This window comes from Hemiscyllium ocellatum, chromosome 9 (genome assembly GCF_020745735.1).
Source record: "Hemiscyllium ocellatum isolate sHemOce1 chromosome 9, sHemOce1.pat.X.cur, whole genome shotgun sequence".
In the NCBI taxonomy this organism is placed as follows: Eukaryota; Metazoa; Chordata; class Chondrichthyes; order Orectolobiformes; family Hemiscylliidae; genus Hemiscyllium; species Hemiscyllium ocellatum.
Window position 1 is genome coordinate 71,858,677 of NC_083409.1, and position 21,649 is coordinate 71,880,325.

Below are 21,649 nucleotides of genomic sequence, written 5' to 3' on the forward strand. Positions count from 1 at the left end.
AATTTAGCAGGGTCAATTCAACTGACCTACACATCTTTGGACTGTGGGAGGAAACTGGAGCACCCGGAGGAAACCCACACAGACATGGGGACAATGTGCAAACTCCACACAGACAGTCATCCAAGGCTAGAATTGAACTTGGGTCCCTGGTACTGTGAGGCAGCAGTGCTAACCACTGAGCCACTGTGCCTAAAGAACCATTAAGCTGTGTTCAAAACTTTAAACTCATTGAAAGCTATCTGGTGAGCTTTACTGTTCATTTGACTAATGTGGAATTAACTACTACATATGATACATAAACATAAGACCCAGATTTAATCCTGAGTGGTGACTCACAACCAAGGTGGCAGCATGGAATGCTACAATTAGTCTACAGAGAGAAAGAAAATAATCAGTGTTTCTATTCTTGATGTCTGTCCAGTAAGTGCTGATCTAAAGAATATGTGCAGATACCTAAGTAGCCATGAGCGAATTTGATGGTGATACTTTTTATAGTTAAATAGTCTGCCATTCTACAGCAAATGCTGCAGCCTCTGACAATATCTTGACACCATCCCAACTGTAGTACTTAAGATATCAATTAACTTTTCCAGTATAGGTTGAAACATTTGATAGCTACACCACAATGTGGAAAACTATCCCAGATATTCCCTGTCTACAAAAAGGACAAATCCAACAGGTCAATTGCAGTCCCAACAATCTATTCTTAATCATCAAAAAAGTGATGGAAGGTATCACTGACAGTACCATTAAGCAGTATTTACTCAGTAAAAACCTGTCAGAGGCACACAGTTTCAGGTCTCATTGCAGCCTTAATTAAAAATGGACAAAGGTAAATTCCAAGATGAGGTGAAAGTGATTGTTCTTGACATCAAGGCAACATTTAAATGCATGTAATCTAAAAATCTTACCAAAAATGAAGTCAATGGAAATGGGAGGAAAGCTTCAATCATTGGAATCACAACTTGCACAAAGGTGTTTGTGGTTTTTGGAGGCTAATCATCTCAGCCCCAGGACATTACTACAGGGGTTCTTCAGGACTGATATTTTCTTATTCAACCTGTTCTTACACATCTCTTGAGCAGATGGGACTTGAACTAGGCGTCTTGGCTCAGATTCAGGGACACTTACCACTGTATTGTAAGAGCCCTGACTTCCTCTCAAGGTACAATTTTCAATCAATTTGTTCAGAAATATTATAACACACCTCTAGACCAGGTGAGACTTGAAAACAGAACATAGATGAGAGGTAGGGACACTACCACTGCACAAAAGTCCTAGTTCTTCAGGATAGATCTTATCTAATTAACCTGTTCAGATATGTTATTACACACACACACATTGGTGGTGGGGGGACGTGGTGATTGAACCTAGTTCTTCAGGATAGTGCCCCCACCCCGCCAGCCCTCTCATCTTCAGTTGCTCCATAAATGATCTTCCCTCCACCATGAAGTCAGAAGTGGAGATTTCACAGATGACTGCACAATGTTCACAACCAGTCACAACCTGTCAGATTCTGAAGCAGTCCATGTCCAACATTTTTAAACATCCACATTACAAAGTTATTTCTACTGGAACATCATTGGTGTCTCCATAAAACATTCCCTAGGTGACCAAAGAACAGAAACCAGCACATTCCCTTATTAGAGATGAAAGTTTTAATCTAAGATTGCTTACTGTATCACATCTCCATGATACTGGACTCCTTTGGCTATAAATTCTGTGAGCATGATCTTAACCTCCACAACCACCTGATGAAGGAGTGGTGCTCCGAAAGCTAGTGCTTCCAAATAAGCCTGTTGGACTATAACCTGGTGTTGTGTGATGTTTAACTTTCCCTCGGAAAGGTTAGCATCCTCAGGACATTGGATAAAAATGGCATTCAAATTAAGAAAAAAAGTTGTAAGAATCATAGTTAGAAAGATAATGTCTGGGTTTCGAGAAACTTTCAAGGCTTATGATTGAAAGATCGTTGACATGTGAGAAACATTTGTGGTCGTCTTATGTTTAATCAGCATTTCGACAGAAAAGTTGCTGCTCTTGCACTCTTATTGACCTGGCTCTGGTCTGACCCGTGCAAAAGTAACACGTTTCACGACTGGTTCAAATATCACATTCATACTTTTGAAACACGCTTTCCAAGTTTACATTCTTGTCGCTTCACAGCGGAATTCTGCGCCCAATTTAGAAGGGATCTGTGTCCTGCGACTGCTGTACGCACACAGTGATTTGCAGGATACCATCTTGAATACGAATTGAATTGAGCTATGTCAGGCATGGTTGAATTTGCTCCTGTAGTGACAGCTGCCTGCAGTGAGCACAGCTGAGGGGACCAACACAGACCGGGCGATTTTCGATTGATAGCGATTGCATTGACAAAAACTGGGATTGTGGAACGGCGTGCGTTAGACAGGTGGCCTAAAGCCGAGCAGGGCTCTTAAAGTTGTAGAAGCCGAGTACCTCCCCGCCGTGAGGGCGAAGCGCCTGAAAACCCTCCAGTTCTGACACACCAAAGGCCCCGCATAGAAACCTCTTGCTCTGACCTTCGCACACAAAATGCAAATCAGTGGGTTCAGAAGTGGGGTGGGCGTGGGGATTGGCTCGTTTCACTTAGGTTGTACAATTTAAAAATGCGTCCGCTGTCCGTTAGTGGATACCCGTCAGCAGGAATTCTAACGGGGATGGCTTTGCAGAGGTAAATGTGAGAGCAGAGCCCACGCTCAGAGGGGCAGAAAGCTCTGAGCTCGGATCCGCGTACAGCGCTCCACTTCCAGCTCCACACCGTGCCTTCCATTTCCGTTACGACGCACAGTGTGGGCGGCACTGCCAGAAGCCAAGAAGCGCTCATTTTTAAAATTTGATGATGTCAATAATTTTTTTCAAAACTGCTCTCAGCGATCAGTAATTGCGGAACCGCCAGTATTTTCATAGGGAGGAAAACGGCAAAGATCTCCGCTGCAAAAGCAACTGCAGGAATCCTGTGAATCGGTCGAAAAGGACGACTTTAAACGTGAACATTTGCACATTAACTGTAGCAATAAGATACTCTCCAGTTTTAGCACGGGATCGCAATGATCAGCAGCTGCCTTCCAAGTCCGGGACGGGAGATGCCAAAGCTGACGGACCCACTTTCTTCGAATCGAGCGACTTTTTGGAATATTTCTGCGATTTAATTTAACTGAAAGAGTAAGTGGAACCAAAAAAAGGAAACCTACGAACCAGCCGGAGTTTACTGCTGAGAGCAGCCTTTCATTTACAGTGAAGTAACAGTTGCAAAATGGGCGGGAAAAGTGCAAAACATTCGAATATTGCATCTCTATCGGTATTACAGTAACTGGTTCAACTGTTACATTTCCGAAATTGTTTTGACATTTTTTCACAATCTTTAAGGTGAAATACTAAATATCCATGCAGTGGCTGCCATGATTTTAATCGTAATTTGATTTTAATGCTTTGGGATACCATGGCAAAATCACTTAAAACTGTTAACTTTGAGATAGCCAAGCTATCATTGGACTTGTATCACGTGTATTATATTGATGAGAGAAAGGGGCGGACCGGGCAACGTCATTACTAGGGATCACACATCAATTACTCTAGTTTAGTAAATACTATACTGCAGAGCGGGACTAGATTCTTCATCTCCACCATACCTGTTGGCTGTCTGTGCTTATCGGATTTCGGCATTTTTGAGGTATTAATAATGGAAACAGCTGATGGATCAGACGGTGACAAATTAACAAGCGCCGCAGCCAAAGGAGACTCGAAAGAAGTCAACAATTTGCTAGAAAACGGGGTGAAAGTGGGTGCAATCAATAAGTTTGGCAGAACTGCACTTCAGGTCAGTCTTTTTTCTATTCTCCATATTGTATTTTCATCTGTAAAGAAAAATCTGTCCTTTCTAAAAGAAGTCCACCTACTTTTTGTCAGTATGTGTCAGTATGAATCAGGCAGCATAGGTATAATAACTGACGCATTGCTTAAAAAGCTTTAAGCCATTGATTTTCAGAACACCTTCGTTAAAATAAATGCATATTGCTTTGATAACAATATTACATAACTGTACGATTATCTGCATTTTTAGGACAATGTGGTTTTCCCACTTAAGGTCACATTCTCAGAAATGGAATAATGTTTTCAGTTGTATGATGTTTGCAGAAATGCAGAAGGATTGCAACGTGGACTGTCTTCGACAGAACGTTTTGATTTTGTAATATAACTCATTCAGGAGCATGCAATGTTTCAGATTGTTGCATTCACCGGTTTTCAAATAACTGAAGCAGTGACAAAAATACAACACAGTAGAAAGGACACTGATTGAATGCCTTTTTGAACATAAGTTACTTTGTTACGTAACCAATAAAGCTGATAATTAGCAAACTAAGTCAATTAATTTTGCCCTGAACAAATGCGTTTTAATGCCAATGGATGCATTATATTTTTACAAAACTTACCTTTTTTTACATGTCCTGTGCTAGTCTAATGCAGAACAGATTGCACATGATGTATCAACATGGCTTTATCTGCCTGTCTTTATAATAATTAATTTTGTGCTTCGATATATAATACATTCGTATAAACATTATTGGCCTTGCCAGCGAATCCTACACCTCAAAAACGAATAAAACAAATTACATGAACAACGTTCCGATGAAAACAAATTATAGGTTAGTTGTCACTTAATCCTGAATGAATAAAACTATTTGGTAACCCTGAATGCTAAAAATGATTGGAAAACAGATTATGTTAATATTTTGCTGCAATAATACAAAACACTTTAGTGTAAATTGGTTATTTTAGTTAAATACGTTCATGAAGAACTTAACAAACGTACAAAAAACATCTCAATATCATTTTCATCCGAGATTTGACCGGGGGTAGCCTTATGACAAGTACATATTGACGAAAAACCGTTGAGGCCCTGAACTGCAAACCGGTGCTTATGTTCCAATAAGTCAATCATAAAAAAATGAATACATTGTGATTCGGTCACCGAAAATAAAGAAAAGCTTTTATTTTAAAAGTTATAATTGACTGCTCCGTTCAATACTTCATTTCAAATGACATTTCAGTATTGAATATGAATGACAGCAAAATTACTACTTTTAGTTTCTTTCAAGTGACAGTATCATTAATTTGACGCTTGATACTCGTTTTCCGGAAAGCCAGTATAAGCCTACATTCAAAGACACAGTAAACATATAATACACTCTGTAATGTTCATACTTTAATTGTTGTTGAATGACTCTTAAAATCCTCCATTAAAATTACCTTACACTTTTTTTTACAAAATATGATACCAGTTCCTACTTATAATCCAAAATAATAGTTTTCCTTGTGCATAATGTAAATATTATTGTTTTAGGAAAGTATTAATTTTTACCCTTTCTTATACTTAAATATTGAATGCTCTACATCTTATGAAAATAAGAATTCAGATGGGTTTATGCATCACTGTCTTGCCTATCGAAACTCCATGTGGTTTACCTCGAATCGCGTTTTAACTGTACAGTGAAAAAATACAGTGCCGTACTGAGACATTTGGATTCAAAACAATAAAACGTTCATTCCTTTTATAGATAAACAGAAAATACCAAAACAATAACATTTCATTTTATTTCGTATCGATATCTGGTGGTTGAAACCAATACCTTGTTTTGAAAAATGTTCAAACAGAATATAGAAACAACTTTGTTCAATCGGTATTTATTGCTGAAGGACCGACCTGGAGAAATGCCACCACGAATTCGTTCAATTAAATGTTAGTTGGAAACATTCAAGGCGCAGCAACTGGGCTCATTCTGTTATTCGCTACACTAAAGAAATGTTATGAGAAAATGTGATTACATATCTTGCACTTTGCATAGTTAAGCGAGTTGAACATGCTTTGTTTCAGACTTTGAAATGGCTCTTAAAGGTATAAAATGTCAGCCAGGCCATGTAACCTTCAACTCTCCAATGTTAAAATATGGTTTTTAGATGTGTATGGCAATGCATTTTTGCATTTCACACTTTATTTCTTTCATACACTTTCCCTCCACGTTTCTATATTTTCAGGTGATGCAAATGGGTCATACTATAATAGCCAAGTCACTATTGAAAGCTGGAGCTAAACCAAATGAACAGGATCACAGTGGATTCACACCAGCTCATGATGCAGCTAGGGAAGGATTTCTGGACACTTTGATAACCTTAGTGGACTTTGGGGCAAACGTAAATATTGAAAATTCTGAGGGTAATTTGCCCATCCATCTTGCTGCACAGGAAGGTCACACCGATGTGATTATATTTTTGGCCAAAAAATCAAACCTTACACACAAAAATAAAAAGGGACAAACTCCCTATGAGCTGGCTCAGATGTACAAAAAGACGGAGGCAGTGCAATGGATGGAACAAAATTTATAGTAGAAACGTATTAAGGGAGTGTAGTCTTTTGTATTTATTGTATGTGTCAGCTAACGTGTAGATTTGTTTATCAGTTTCCAACGTTTGTATTTCCATATAAATAGTCTTTTATTTTCTAGTCTGTGTTTAATGTGTGTATGTATTTGTTGGCAAGAGTGGCGCTGTGGGGACTGGCATTGAATGCTTTTTAAAAACGTTTTTATTTTTCATGATACCGTGCTAAATTCGCTTTGTATGTTGCAAATTAGTATTAAAATTAAATCTGGCAAGTGTTACTGCTTAGTGTTTCATTGGTGCACAAGATACCGTGTATTAAGAACATTGTTTAACGACGCAATGCACCATATTTGACTTTTTATTACATTAAGCAATGAAGTTAACACGAAGGGTAATTTCCAATTAGTCGTTTGAGATCATGTCCTGTGTCTTTATGCAGCTGTTGAAAGTTTGCCCTTTGTGGGAAACAGGGATGCGTTCATATTCATATAACCACGCTGTTTCCATATACTTACTGTTTTGTTTCAATAAATTTGTTTATCTTTTCTTTTTAATAGACTGATATGGAAACATTGCTTCCTGTCTGTCTTCCTCCGTGAAAAACAGACATATGTAGTTTATAAACATAATTTAATAGGTTTTGATTATTTTAATGAAATTAAATTAAGCTTTTCATTTACTCGATGTATATATTGCATTGCTTTCGTGGTGTTGAAATGTATCAAATAGATTATATAATTTATAAACGGTTTAACTGTTCTTTTGTTCCAATAAATACTTTCTTGTAATTATTAAAAATGTATTTATTTTAATGCTGTGAATGGCGTTGCGTTTCGTGAATTAATTTATTATCGTGGTAGTTAAAACATAAAAGGTACAATTTAACATTTGGCTCCCTCTACAAACCGCATCGTGTAATAATTGGTGTTTTATAACAGATCTGAATAATACAGCGTGTCATTCAAAAGGAACTGTGTGTGGAATAAAACATGTTTATCTTGATGGCTGTTCAGTAATTTGTTAACAATTAACACATCGTGTGCGTTTTTCCTCACGTACTAATTTTGTTATAAATGTAATTTTTTGTAGTTTTCTGTTGTCCAAGGTCCATGCTTCGTCGTAACCAATATTTTTACGTAAAAATCTTTAACTTGAAAACAGAGATGGAAATATTTTCGACACTAGAAATTCAATCCACGGTACTATGTTTTAAACAAATCAATATTTTGATGTTCAAATGTGACTCTTCTCAGATTATTTTTATCGAAAAAAGGCTTTTGTTGACAAAATGATTTTATCTTTCTGGTGTAAAAAGTAAGTATTTTAACGAAAGATCTTAAACAACGGTGTTTAAAAGCTGGAGTTATGTCGCTATAACAAGCCACAAAGCTTCTTAAACACTGACAGTTAAAATTAAAGATGATGATGAAGTGGTGTTGAAACTAGTATTTGGATAATCTCACAAATGCTGTAATGTAACTTCACGTTAGCGGATGCACATATATAAACTCTTACCAATAATTTATTATAAATGCAAAGGTTTACTTATCCTTTCCAATTATATCACGTGTATGCAATAAACTAACAACATTGGGGGAAAATCACGGCCTATGTCTATCTTTTTTATAGCAGTCTGTTCAAACAACAGGATTTAGTTCCCACAAAAATATGAGTTTCTTGAATGTACCTTATTGAAGAAGCAAAAACTGTAATATCATAATTGAAGCATTTCGTTTATAATTAGATAAGTAGGATAGAAGAGTTGTCAGTTCGTCGTTTGGATAAATGGATAAATTCATCATCATACTGTGTCAGTACCAGTGATCCGAAAGGTGAAAACATGAAAACTGTTGCAATATGAAATCGGACAACATGGTTACATGTCTGCAATGGCAATCAACAGAGGCCAATATTTCGGTGGAATAAAGCAATATTACAAACTAAGGGTAGACTTCTGCAATTTGCCTCAAGTTGCTCAATCTATTAAAAAGATTTTAGACATTTTAAAAATGAAACAGCAGAAATCCGAAAAACAGTTACAATTTGTGTCGAGTTTATTTTCCCTTTTATTGTCTTGTTTGAATATTTCAAATATTTTTCCCGCCTCCCAATCGGATCGGCAATTCTCCACTTCAAATGACTGATTTTTCGGTGCAGTTTTCGGAACCTTTTTCTTGCAAAATTTGATTTCGAAAAGAAAACGTTGAAATGGGGAGGGGGGGGGGTGTGGGGGTGGTGCCGAATGGGGGTGGGTGGGTTCAGGGAGAGAGGGGTGCGTCAACATTCACCACACCTCCCGGCGTCTTACGTGAAACGTTGTGCTTCCTGTTACAGAAGTGTCCGCAAAGCAGAACGAGGTTAACAGTCTTCCTTTGCAAAATAAGGTTTTGGTGACTTGTTGGCAAATGTGCATAAGGTGTTGAACCCTCTGTCTAGAAACCGCTTGCCTCAGCGCTGGGCGAGTGAGGTGACGTTTCGGCTACAAGGGGTCACGTTGAAACCCTGTCACTTCAAAGTGAAGGGAATACTTAGTTGCACATCACCGTCAGAACGACAGCATCACATATGTGCTCGCTGCAAAAGAACAACTGATGGACAGCTTTAAAAAAAACTCCAGTCTAAGAAACCCCTTCCTGACTGACTTACTACCTCTCCCACTGGCCGTTCGGTCACCGCACAATAAAAAGCCCAAACGCAGGTTTGTAATGACAAAACGAAGTAAACAAGTGTTGGAAAATCAGCCGTCCGCTGATTTTCCACCCAATGGATGCTGATTTTCCCGAGAGCTGTGGTGATGTTCATGTTAACTTTGGATCACTTGTCCAATCTGTTAACAACTTGTGGCTAATGCAAAAGCTGCAATACTACATATTTATTTTCTATATTTACAAGAAGACAGATCTCTTTACGTGTTCGCAGGGCGAGAGCGCGTATGTGCATTATAACCATTTTATAAAATGGGAAGACAAAAAAAAACGGAGAGCAGTTTCAATGTTTGTTTTTAACGCTTGCTACAAGTAAGATAACCAAATGAGTGGTGGTGGTGGTGGCGGGTGGGCGTGGTGCTGGAGAGGCAGAAATCTCCGTTAGATTGGCCGATTGGAATGTCCACTCCAGACTAAGAGAAGCAAGCAACAGCAACTTGGCACAACACGACAAAGGTAAAAACAGTGACTGCAGATGCTGGAAACCAGATGCTGGGTTAGTGGTGCTGGAAGAGCACAGCAGTTCAGGCAGCATCCGAGGACAACACGACAAAGGATGAGGAACATCTCCGAATCGTTAGGGGGGAGGGGCGTTCTTCCGTGAGCCAACATTGTTATCTGTTTCATTAAAGTATTCCTAACTGCTAGAAAATTGCAAACTTTGTGAAAACAGGAGTGCAACATTTTGCACTAATTGTTGGTAAGCAAATATATACTGATTTACTCGCACGCAAAGAATTTTCCACTTAAAGTACAATGTGATTTTTATTCATTCATGGCAAGACTGAGTACAGTATCAGGGTGCGAGACCCCACCGAAAATCCCTGTAGAAATGTTATCTCAGCTTTCTCTCCACTGATGTCACAGCAATTTCTGTTTTTGTTTCTGATTTCCAGCACCCACAGTTTTTCATTTTTTTACACTGAAACTCTCTGATGAGCGTCACGCAGTTCAGACGTTATCCAAACGCAAAGCGAATTGTAAAAGAAGGACAAGTGAGGTCAAACTGAGAACCTGCACAGCTCCATTAAAGAAGCGTTGAAGTTGTGAGAAGGTAATTAACAGGCGTCCGAGAAGCAACTTAAACTTTCAAATAGCAGGAATGGGCAATGGGTATTCTCTGGGGCATTTTTGGGTGCATTGTCGCGAGCAAAACGGGGAGTCATGAGAGCAAATGTATAAACTCGCCAATAGATTTGAGAAATTCAGAACTGCTCAACCAATGGCATGGTGTTGCCACTGCTGCACTGACAAGTTTGTATTTCTGAGCAGTGAGTCAGAGGACTTCTGAGAGGGGTGAGATTGCACTTGGACAGCAGAGGCTGATAGAGGAAACTCGATTGAACAAATGAGTCTGCTGTGGAAGTAGAAATTGGGAGCAGGCTACCCTGACACTTGGATTGCGTAGTTTGAGGAGGAGCTTCAGCAGACACCTCCTCCAGGTTGTGAGGAAGTCAACTGAACATAGTGAGGGGCTGCACAGGGAAGAAGGTTTGCCCTTGACATTTGTTTAGCTGGCCAAGAATCAATGATCTGCATGTCAGAGAATGCACTGATCTGGGCATTTAGTCTTTGATATTTTCATTCTGCACCTCAATGACCTGAGGCCAGAATGATCTCAAGACAGCCCCTTAACCTGCAGCTACCAAGCTCACCACTGCCATGACATTTTAAGCTTATGGAGTGTTCAAGGATCAGCTGTGTGTCTGGGTGGTACCTTTACCATCAGGTCAAATTATCTGAGGGTGCAGGGAATATGGCAAAAGTGTGCACTGAAACATGAAAGGAGCATGTTGCCAAGGTGAGGCAGAAACTGGGCAGACAGGAGCACTGCTCCCTTTTCATTGTAGACAAAAACCTGGTCATCAGGGTTGAGGTACGCTTGATGTGTTGTGTGTGGTCATTCCCTGAGCCTGTGCCACTGCAGTCACCCAAGCCAACTTCCACTGGACGACATCCACAGGGACACCAAGTACAAAGCTCGGGATAAGGGGGTGGGGGCGGTGGGGTGGTGAAGATGGGTCATGCTCTCCAAAATGGTTTTTGGGGAGGAAATCTGCAATTGGATCCAACTGCTCTACACTATCATAGTTTGTGCATGCTCAATCAATGGTGGGAATCAGAAAGCTTCCTGTTCAAATCTTGAGTCAGGCAGGACTGCCCACTCTATCCTGCCTTGTTTGTGAGTTGCATAGAGCTTTTTGCTGAGTTTTTTAGATTACTTACAGTGTGGAAACAGGCCCTTCAGCCCAACAAGTCCACACCAACCCGCCGAAGCGCAACCCACCCATACCCCTACATTTACCCTTACCTAACACTACGGGCAATTTAGCCTGGCCAATTCATCTGACCCGCACATCTTTGGACAGTGAGAGGAAACCGGAGCACCCAGAGGAAATCCACGCAGACACAGGGAGAATGTGCAAACTCCATACAGTCAGTCACCTGAGGCGGGAAATGAACCTGGGTCTCTGGCGCTGCGAGGCAGCAATGCTAACCACTGTGCCACTTCATCAGGAAGAATGTAAGCCTGAGTGGAGTGTCTATTCCAGGCAGAAGAGGTCTGCAGGTCCAAGCTTTCCTGTACATGGATAATATCTCTGCTTTCTGCTTGGACCCTGTCTGGATGAGGGCGTGAGCAGATGAAGAATGTGACCAATGCCACCCTTATCCTGATGGCCCACCACTCTTTATGTGTGGATGCATCAATCTGTGCATAGACCCCCAGTACACAAACACTGTCACTGAGGTTCTATCTCTCTCTGGTGTTAAGAAGGATGGGCCTGGCCTTGACGCCGCAGAACACTCCAAATGGATTAAATTCCCTACAGTGTGGAAACAGGCCCTTCGGCCCAAAAAGTCTACACCGGCCCTCCGAAGAGTAACCCACCCAGACCCATTTCCCTCTGACCAATACCCCTAACACTCTGGGCAATTTAGCATGGCAAATTCACCTGACCTGCACATCTTTGGATTGTGGAAGGAAACCAGAGCACCCAGTGGAAACCCACACAGACAGGGGGAGAATGTGCAAACTCCACACAGACAGTCACCCGAGGCTGGAATCAAACTTGGAAGCCTGGTGCTGTGAGGCAGCAGTGCTAACCACTGAGCCACTATGCCACCATAGTTGGACTGTTCTGTATCACCTGTTCTTTGTGGAGAAATTTGCAAAAAAATCTTTGACTACATTTCCATCAGGAAGTTTTTGGCATGTGGCATCCTCAAGACCCTGCGGGAAAAGGCGAGGGTGGATCCTTACAGGTTGGTCCCTGAGCAGACTGTCAAAGAAATTTTGCAGAATGCCTCATCACCAGAACTTTTCAACAAGCACCAAGATGTCATTTGGTTGGTGATGAGACAGAAGTACCCATCAGATCCTTCATGTATGCTCGGACTCTCTCCACTACTGCACACTGCCCTCAAAGTTGTTACAGGAAGATACTGTCACACACCTCCTTTTGGAATGTATCTTTGCAAAGAAGGTCTGGAGAGAGATGCTGTGATTCTGTGGATGTCAAATTCCAATATGTCATTTGTGATTTTCTTTTCTCTCCATGAAGTCTTCATGGAACATATTAAGAATCCTTTGTATGTAATTATAGATTTTTTTTATGAATATATATTTTCAATAAGAAACACTGACAGTGCAGTATAAACTGGATGCGGGAATTATGTTTCCCGGGCTGTGGAGTCCAGAACTAAGGATTATACAGTTTCAGGACATGAGATCAGCCATTATGTTCTCAATGGGCGGAATAGGCTACTCAAGGTGTTTTTTTCTGTGCTTCACATACAGCAGTTCATCAAGCCATCAGGCAGGTTACAGATACCCTATTCCAGAGGTCAGAGGACAACGTTCTTGTTTAGACAGATGTACCAGTGCACAAATAGAGGAACTTAGTGTTGACTATTGTCAATGGATTGTCAATTCAGGGAGCCTGTGATGGCACCCATCTATAAGCAATGACATTGTAAGATCAGACAGTTAGATTCCTCTCTCATGTGTAATAGTGGTAGAGTTCATGGTTGCTAACCCCAGTGAGTTCTTAAGTAGGTATTCTTTGTTTCCAAATTTTAGGATAGACAGAAAACATCAGAAGTTGAGATGGTCTAAGAATGAAGGGGTCATTTCAATGCTATGGATATCTGGTAGAGACGTGCATGATAACTTTGCAGTTGATCGTTATAAATTAGTTGAAAATTAAGGGAGTGGAATGCTTTACAATTCAGGTACCTAAATAATTTGAGGGTGCCTCAATTTGCCATGTGCTAGGGACATCACTCCTACAAGCTGCACCGGTTTCTGCTTCTTACCCTCATTACTGGAGATGCTGATCAGATTGCTTATCTTAAGAGATATAAGGTACTGCTTATACATTGTAGTGAGAGGGGTGGTGATCTCAACCCGAATGTGATAATGCTTGGATCCTAATCCAACCTCATGTTTAAGGTATTTAAACTTTACATTTTCTCCTTGCCTCTCAAAATTTCATGCATGTGTTCAGTTCGAGAATGATACCAGATATGCATATAATTATTTGGAGAAACTTTGGTTTATTACTTGTGTTGCTTAAGGCAGATCAGATAACAAAGTTGAATGCATGACTCAAAGATTAGGTGAGATTGATGGTTTCTTGTACTTGGGACACTGACATAAGTCTGGCAAAGTGAATCAATCTGAGTTGTCCTAGGGACAGTATTCTTTCAAGGCACATAACAAGGGAAATAGGGAAGAGTTCAAATTAATTAATGGGAGCAAATATTCAAATTGGAGAAGATGTGGTTAATCAGAGGCCAGAGCCAAGTCCAAATTTTGCATTGTATTTGTAGTAATACAAAAAAAGATACACAGACCATGATAAGAAAGGATAAGAAATACAAATCCAAGATTAACACTTAGCATTTGAAACAAACAGATGAACCGAGTGCAAATAGAAATAAATAAGTACGATCTGGTAACTATTGCAGAATCATTGTTGCAGAATGAGGTGGATAGGAACCTGACTCTTGAAAAGTAGAACGAGACAAAATTGGAGGGATGCTTTGTTATTTAATGACAATATCAGCACATTCATAAGGGTGACCTAAGTCTAGGATACCAGAATGAGGAAACATTTTGGGTGGAGATGAGAAAATACACCTTTATCATTATCAAATCATTTGTGAACGTTCTACTTATTAGGGTGGAGCTTAAAGGATGAAATAATGGGAGATTTTTAGAAAGGTACGGCAATAATCAAGGGAGATTTTAATCCACATTTAAATTGGAAAAGTCAAACAGACCAAGGAAACCTAGATGAAGAGTTCATAGAATGTTTTTGTAATAGCTTTTTGGAACACCATATTCTAGAGAGCAGGTTATACTTAGACCTGATACTGTACAACAAAATAGGATTAATTGATCTCATAGTGAAAGCACCCCTATGTGGCAACAATGGTAATATGACTGAATGTACAATTAGTTTGAGAAAGGGAGGAGGGGTCCGAGATTATTTTTATGATTTGAACAAGAGCAATTATGGACACAGTAGAGGGACTGACTAATGTGAATTGGCAAATAAGGTTAAAGGTTGGATTTAATGGAGATGCAATGGCGTACATTTAGAGTCATAAGAGTCAGAGAGATGTACTTAAAACAGCCTTCCTCCACCTTGCAAAGAGGTGTTATTTTGTAAAGGCTGCTGCTGAACACCATCCACTTTGATTCCTTTATCTGCTGCCCAGACATACCTTGGCGTTCTTATTTACCACTGAACAGTGGGGATCTCCAGTGGAGGGTTCTCTCAATGGAATCCTCCTATTTTGCATAGGGACCTGGATTGGAGGATGTTGTGTGCAGCAGTCCCATACAATTGTGGTGAATCATGGACTCCCAGATCAACTGTTCATTTTGCAAAAGTCTGGAGTTTCCAGACCATGTATATATTGGTTCTAGGTGATTGCACTCCCTTTTTCATAATTTCAAAAATTTTTTATAGTACCTTTTGTTGCATTTCATCCCCACACTCCTGATCTTTGGGCATCCACTTTGGAGGGATGTTGGCAAGTCAGAGGACATCCCCATGGGTCTACTCTTGAGCCAGGCCAAGTTGGCCATTAACAGGTCTGGGCAGCAGGCCATAAAGAGGGTCATTTCTGTGGCTATGTTTGTGCCCAGTTGTTCTTAGAAAGGAAGCACAGGGTGGGCACCAATACGTTTGATGCCTTTACAGAGTAGTGGGCACCATGATGATACAGTATCTCCCCAACCAACTTCATTTTGATTTAACCCCTTCGCGCACTCTCTACCTCCTTCTCACTTTTGATGTTTTGCATTGACCTTAACGGGCTTTGCATGTAAATATCTACTCATGTTAATGATTACTAGTTAGTATTTAAAAAAATGTCATGGTGATTTTGTGATGGGAAAAAAAAACATTTAGTTTGTTTTAGTGCAATTTTGAATGTATTAAAAATGCATTAATTGGATATTGCAAAATACACAGAGTTGATACATTGCAACTAGTGAGATGGGTCCTAATGGATGGAACTACCATGGTTCACTTAAATAATTAAGATAGTATTAAAGTTAAAGAAAAACATATACTGTGCAAAGGCAGGTAGTAGCTGAGAATATTTGACAGAATATAAACCAAAGCAAAAGTAAGCAAAAAAACCCTGAAATATTAGCATACAGGAGAAAAGCCAGTCAGAAACATAAAAACATTTTTAAAAAAGTTAACAAAATGAGCATTAGAAGCGAGGAAGTGAGTATGGAGAATTAATAATAGGAAATACGGAGGTGTTAAATTACTGAAACTAAAATTAAATTATGCTTCTACCACCCTTATAGGCAGTGATTTCCAGATTCCCAGCACACTCTGGGTGAAAAATCCTTTCCTCACCCCTTCTAAATCTCATGTCCCTCACTTTAAATCTAAGGCCCCTTCTCATTAACCACTCCTCCAAGAGGGAAGGTTTCTTCAGGTCTAAGCTCCTCATAATTTTATACATTGCAATCATGTCTCTCCTCAGTTTCCTCTGTTCCAAGGAAAACAACCTAAGTTTATCCAATCATTGTTCATAACTGAAACTCTCTAGCCCAGGCAACATCTTGGTAAATGTCCTCTGCACCCTCTCCAGTGTAATCACATATATAAATGCCAGATTCATCAGCCATACCTACAAGGTAGAGCAAAACGTCACTGGCATCTCCAAATCACATCCCTCCCATAAGTGTGGATCCCAAAATTGCACACGATATTCTAGCTGTGGCCTAACCAATTTTTTGTTACTCCCAACAAACTCCCTGCTCTTAAAACTCTATTCCTCTGTTAATAAAGGCAAGTGTACCATATGCCTTCTTAACCACGTTATCCACCTGAAAGGACTGGTGGACAAGCACACTAATCTGATCCTAAGTGCATCCCAGGGTCATACTGTTCATTGTGTTTTCCTTTACCTTGTTTGTCTTGCCAAAGTGCATCACCTTACACTTATCCAAATTGAATACGATTGACCACTGATGAGGCCATCTGACCAGCCCATACTAAGGCTAATCTCCTGTAATCCAACGCTATGCACCAATGTTCACATCATCACTTTCTGATCAATCCTCCTATAATCGAGTCTAAATCATTTAGATATACCACAGACAGCAAGGGTCTCAACAATGATCCCTGTGGATCCCTACCAGATATAGGCTTCACTCACAAAAACACCCCTCAGCCATCACTGTCTGCTTCCTGTCACTCAACAATTATGGATCCAATTAGTCAAATTTCTTTGGACTTCATGGGGTCTTACCTTTGCTATCAGTCTTCCACACAGGACCTTATCAAAAGCTTTGGTGAAGTCTAAGTTTACTATGGCAAATGCATTTCCTTCATCTACATACCTGGTTACCTCATCAAAAAAAATTCAATCAAGTTGATCAAATATGATCTTTCCTGAACAAAACCATGCTGACTGTGCTTGATTAAGTACAGATTAAGTCTTTCAGAATTGCTTTCAATAGCTTCCTCACCACTATTGTTGGACTGTAATCCCTGATTTATCCTTTGTTCCTTTCTTGAATAACGTTACCACACTGGCTGTCCTCTAGCCACAGGACAGTAGCCAGAAAGGAATTGAAAATTATTGCCAGTACTCCTTTGCCTCAATCAATAGCCTTAGATACCTTTCAGGATCAGTGGTGCTGGAAGAGCACAGCAGTTCAGGCAGCATCCAACAAGCAGCGAAATCGATGTTTCGGGCAAAAGCCCTTCATCAGGAATAAAGGCAGAGAGACTGAAGCGTGGAGAGATAAGCTTGGGGAGGTTGGGGGTGGAGAGAGTAGCATAGAGTACAATGGGTGAGTGGGGGAGGAGATGAAGGTGATTTGTAAGCATATGAAGTGCCACAAGGATCGATGCTGGGACCTCAGATGCTTACAAATTATGTACATGGCTTGGCTGAAGGGACTAAAGATATGGTTGCCAAATTTGTTGGCAGCTCAAAGATAGGTAAGAATTGATAAGTTGTGAAGAAAACGTGGAAAGGTGCAAAAAGATTAAGCTAAGTGAAGTGAGTGAGCGAGCAAGTATTTAGCAGGTGGAATGCAATGTGGAAAAATGTAAAATAGTCCATTTTGGCAGGAAGAATGAAAAAAAGCAGCAAGTAATCTTAATTATGTGATATTGCAGAACACTGAAATACAGAGGAAATTGCTTGTTCTGCTGTATGAATCACAATAGGTTAGTATGCAGGTATAGCAAGTAACTGGGAAAATTAACGTAACATGATCATTCATTGCAAGGGAACTTAATACAAAAGTAGTGAGTTTTACAGGGCACAGTATTGTGGAGTATTGTGTTTAATGTTGGTCATGTATTTACAGAACAATGTAAATGACTTGGAAGCAGTTTAGATCAAGTTTGCCAGAGCAATATCTGGAATGGTCAGGTTATCTTATGAAGGAAGATTGAACGGCCAGGCCGATATCTGCCGAAGAAAAATAAGAAATGAGTGAAACATAAGAATCTTGAGAGCACTGACAAGTTAGATATGGAGAAATGTTTTTCCCATTGGAAAAGCAAGAACTGGGGCTCACTGTTTTAAAAAGAAAGTTCACCCACTTGATATGTACGAGGCATTTTTTTCAACCTAAGGGTCATAAGTCTTTGAAACTGTCTTGATGTAGAAAGATGGAAGCACAATCCTTGAATATTTATAAGGCAGGGGAAGATTCTAGTACAGCAGGAGATGAAAGGTTACCTGCAGTGGGCAGGAATGTGGGTTTGAGGTTACAATCAGTTCAGTCATGATTTTATTGAAAAATGATGCAGGCAGGAAGGGCCAAATTGTCTACCCTTGCTCCTTGCTCATTTGTAAACCTCAGTAAGGCAGAGAAATTAAAGGTTTTAGAGATGTGGACATAGAAGTTTATTAATTGAAGTCATGACACAATTGGTCCATCTTTGCGAGTGGAACCTAACTCCCCGAACAACATGTCTGAAATTCGTTCTTTACTAGAGCAAACTAAATCAAATCATAATTATTTGCCTATTTCCAAACTCCCCATCAGTTATAGAAGGAGAATAGGATCAAGCATGCATTCCACCAAAGGAACGAGTCCCAATTAAAGCAACTAGGACTGGATTCAGAAAAGATCACAGCACTTGGATATTTCAGTCCTCAACAACTATATTATTGGAGAGGAGATCTGGGAATGCTGTCCCACATGTCTCACTCATATGGAGGCTTTACTGTAGGATTTCATGGTGCGAAAGTAAAGTGAACTCTCCCAAGGATAGAAACAACTTACATTTATATAGCATCTTTCACGTAGTTAAACATGCCAAGCAAATGAGCCATAAGGAAAGACTACATAGGCTTGGTTTGTTTCCTTTAGCAGATTTGGAGGGGGAAATTGAGATGTATAAGATTATGAGGGGTATGTACAGGATGAGTAGGGAGCAGCTGTTCCCCTTGAGGGGTCAATCATTAAGGGGATAGTTTCAGGGGAAGGGAAAGGGGCTTCAGAGGGTCATAGAGTCAGACAGCATGGCAATAGACCCTTCATTCCAGTTCATCCAGGCCGACCAAGAAGAAAGATTTTCACTCAGAATGGTGAGAATCTGGAATGTATTGCCTGGGAAGGTAGTGGAGGCTGGAAACCTTACAACCTTTAAAACATATTTAGATGAGCACTTGAAATATCATAACATTCAAGGATACAGGACAAGCGCAGGAAGTTGGGATTACCATGCCTTTAGTGGTAGTTATTGTTGGTACAGACTGAATTGACAGAAGGGCCTTTTCTGCACTGTATGATTCTAGAAGATGGTACACAGAAACATTATGAGAAAAATGACACTGGGTCATTAAAAAAAAATTAGATCAGACGATCAGGACTTTGGTGAACATGTCTCCCTTTACCCCAAGCAAGGAGTCACCCCCACCACTCCCTTCTCCATATTGGCCAAGGCCCTAAACTGTGTTTCCAGAAGTGTGATAACATCCCTTATTTTCATTTTTTACCCCACCAGCCTCTGAATTCAAAGATCATGCAATAACATTTTGCTACCTCCAGCACAGTCCCAATACTAAGACATTTTCCTCCTTCTGGGCCCCGTCAGCATTCCACAGGAACCATTCTCTCAATAACATCCTGATTCACTCTTCTATCACTCCCAATATCTCCTCTATCTCCCATACTACCACTTGCCATTTTACCCATCCCTTCTCACTGTCTGGGCTTTCAACACAAATTATAGGTGAAGCAGTGATTTACTTGTATTTCGTTTAATCTCATTTACTGTATTTGCTGCTAACAATGCAGTCTCCTCAATGTTGGTGGGACCCAACTTCGTACTGGGTACAAACTGGGTGACTGCTTTGCAGAACACCTTCACCCTGTATGCAAGCATGATTCTGATCTTCCAAATGTTTGTCATTTTAGTACGTCATCTTGCTTCAAGATCACATTTCGGTCCTGGATCTGCTGCATGTTCCAGTGAAGCCCAATGTTTGCTGGAGGAACAGTCGCTAATGTTCTATTCAGGCACTTTACACTCTCTGCACTCAACATTGAGCTTCAGACCATGAATTCAGTCTTTTAATTTGTTACTCTCACACCTTTCAAATGAAGACAACACACAACTTCAGGCAGAGGAAGAGACATGAATGTAGTTGATTTCCCTCCAAATTGTAAGTGCCTTGTCAGCACTGGCAGTGCGTGGCACTGTGGTGTACTGTGGAGGCATCCTCACTCCAGGGGAGGTGATGGCCTAGTAGTTAATCCAGAGATCCAGATAACATCTGGGGACCTGGGTTTGAATCCTGGATGGCAAGTGGTGGAATTTGAAGTCAAGAATTTCTGGAATGAAGAATCTAATGATGACCATCAATCCATTGCTGATTGTTAGCAAAACTCGGGTGGTTCATTAATGTCCTTTCTGGAAGCAAACTGCCATCCTAACCTGGTGTGGTCTACATGTGACTCCTGATCCACAGCAATGTAGTTGACTCTTAACTGGCCCCGGGCAATTAGGGATGGGCAATAAATGCTCCCTAGCTAGAAACGCTCTCATCCTGTGAATGAAAAAAATGTCAGCAGTAAACTACTGGGAGACCTTGAGGCTTTTGTGGAGATCAGAGCTGAAAATGTGTTCTGGTTAAAGCACAGCAGGTTAGGCAGCATCCAAGGAACAGGAAATTCGATGTTTCGGGCCAGAGCCCTCATCAAGAATGTAGGCCTGATGAAGGGCTCTGGCCCGAAACGTCGAATTTCCTGTTCCTTGGATGCTGCCTAACCTGCTGTGCTTTAACCAGCAACACATTTTCAGCTCTGATCTCCAGCATCTGCAGACCTCACTTTTTACGCTTTTGTGGAGATATCAAAAGAGCAGATCATCTGCTGTAAACCCTGTGTTGGGTGTGTCACCTCCTTCCAGTTGGATTCTGTTTCATTTGTCCTTTGGAGGTGCATGTGGCTTAGGAGAAATCAGCTGGTGCTATTGCTGGTATTAATCTTGTTACTGTATGGAGAAATTGGAGCTGATATGAGTTCTGCTCCTGATCTTCAGATGGACAGCAGAGCAACAGAGACTGTTCTGATGCCATGCAGAAGGCTGACGGCAAGGCAATGAAGGTGAGTAAAACACTAGGTAGGTGAAGTGCTTTCAAATAAGTTAGCAATCACCTGTCGAGCAGTGAAAATGCTATCTGAAAAGTGCCTTCAACAATAGACGAGCAATTGTGTGGACTGAGCTCGTCAGTGAAATAGCAAGGTGATTACTCATTGAAAAACACATTCCACTTCCGAAATTTCTCAACTTGCCTTCAAGGTGAGTCCGGGAAAGTAAATGCTAGTTTCAGGCCTTCTCAAATCCTTATCCTCCAAGGCAACCTCCAAAGCACTGATGAAATTCTGCCCATCAGACCTCATGGCAATTCCTTAGCATGCACATTTCTAACAGAAGTTGGCTCAGTTTAACATACCTTTCATCAATTTAACACATTTATGTTTGTAAATTGTATTTTGCTACACTTGCCTGTTCGGATGTGTGACAACACAC

The 21,649-nt window shown here is 40.4% G+C and overlaps 1 protein-coding gene across 1 annotated transcript; it reads left to right on the forward strand.

Annotated features, from left to right (window-relative positions):
- Positions 1 to 2,718: 2,718 nt before the first annotated feature.
- On the forward strand, positions 2,719 to 7,108 carry cdkn2c (cyclin-dependent kinase inhibitor 2C (p18, inhibits CDK4)). The gene is made up of 2 exons (XM_060830445.1): positions 2,719 to 3,841; positions 6,058 to 7,108. The coding sequence occupies exons 1-2, from the start codon at positions 3,704 to 3,706 to the stop codon at positions 6,403 to 6,405; spliced, it is 486 nt and encodes a 161-aa protein (XP_060686428.1). The 5' UTR covers positions 2,719 to 3,703; the 3' UTR covers positions 6,406 to 7,108.
- The last annotated feature ends 14,541 nt before the right edge of the window (positions 7,109 to 21,649 follow it).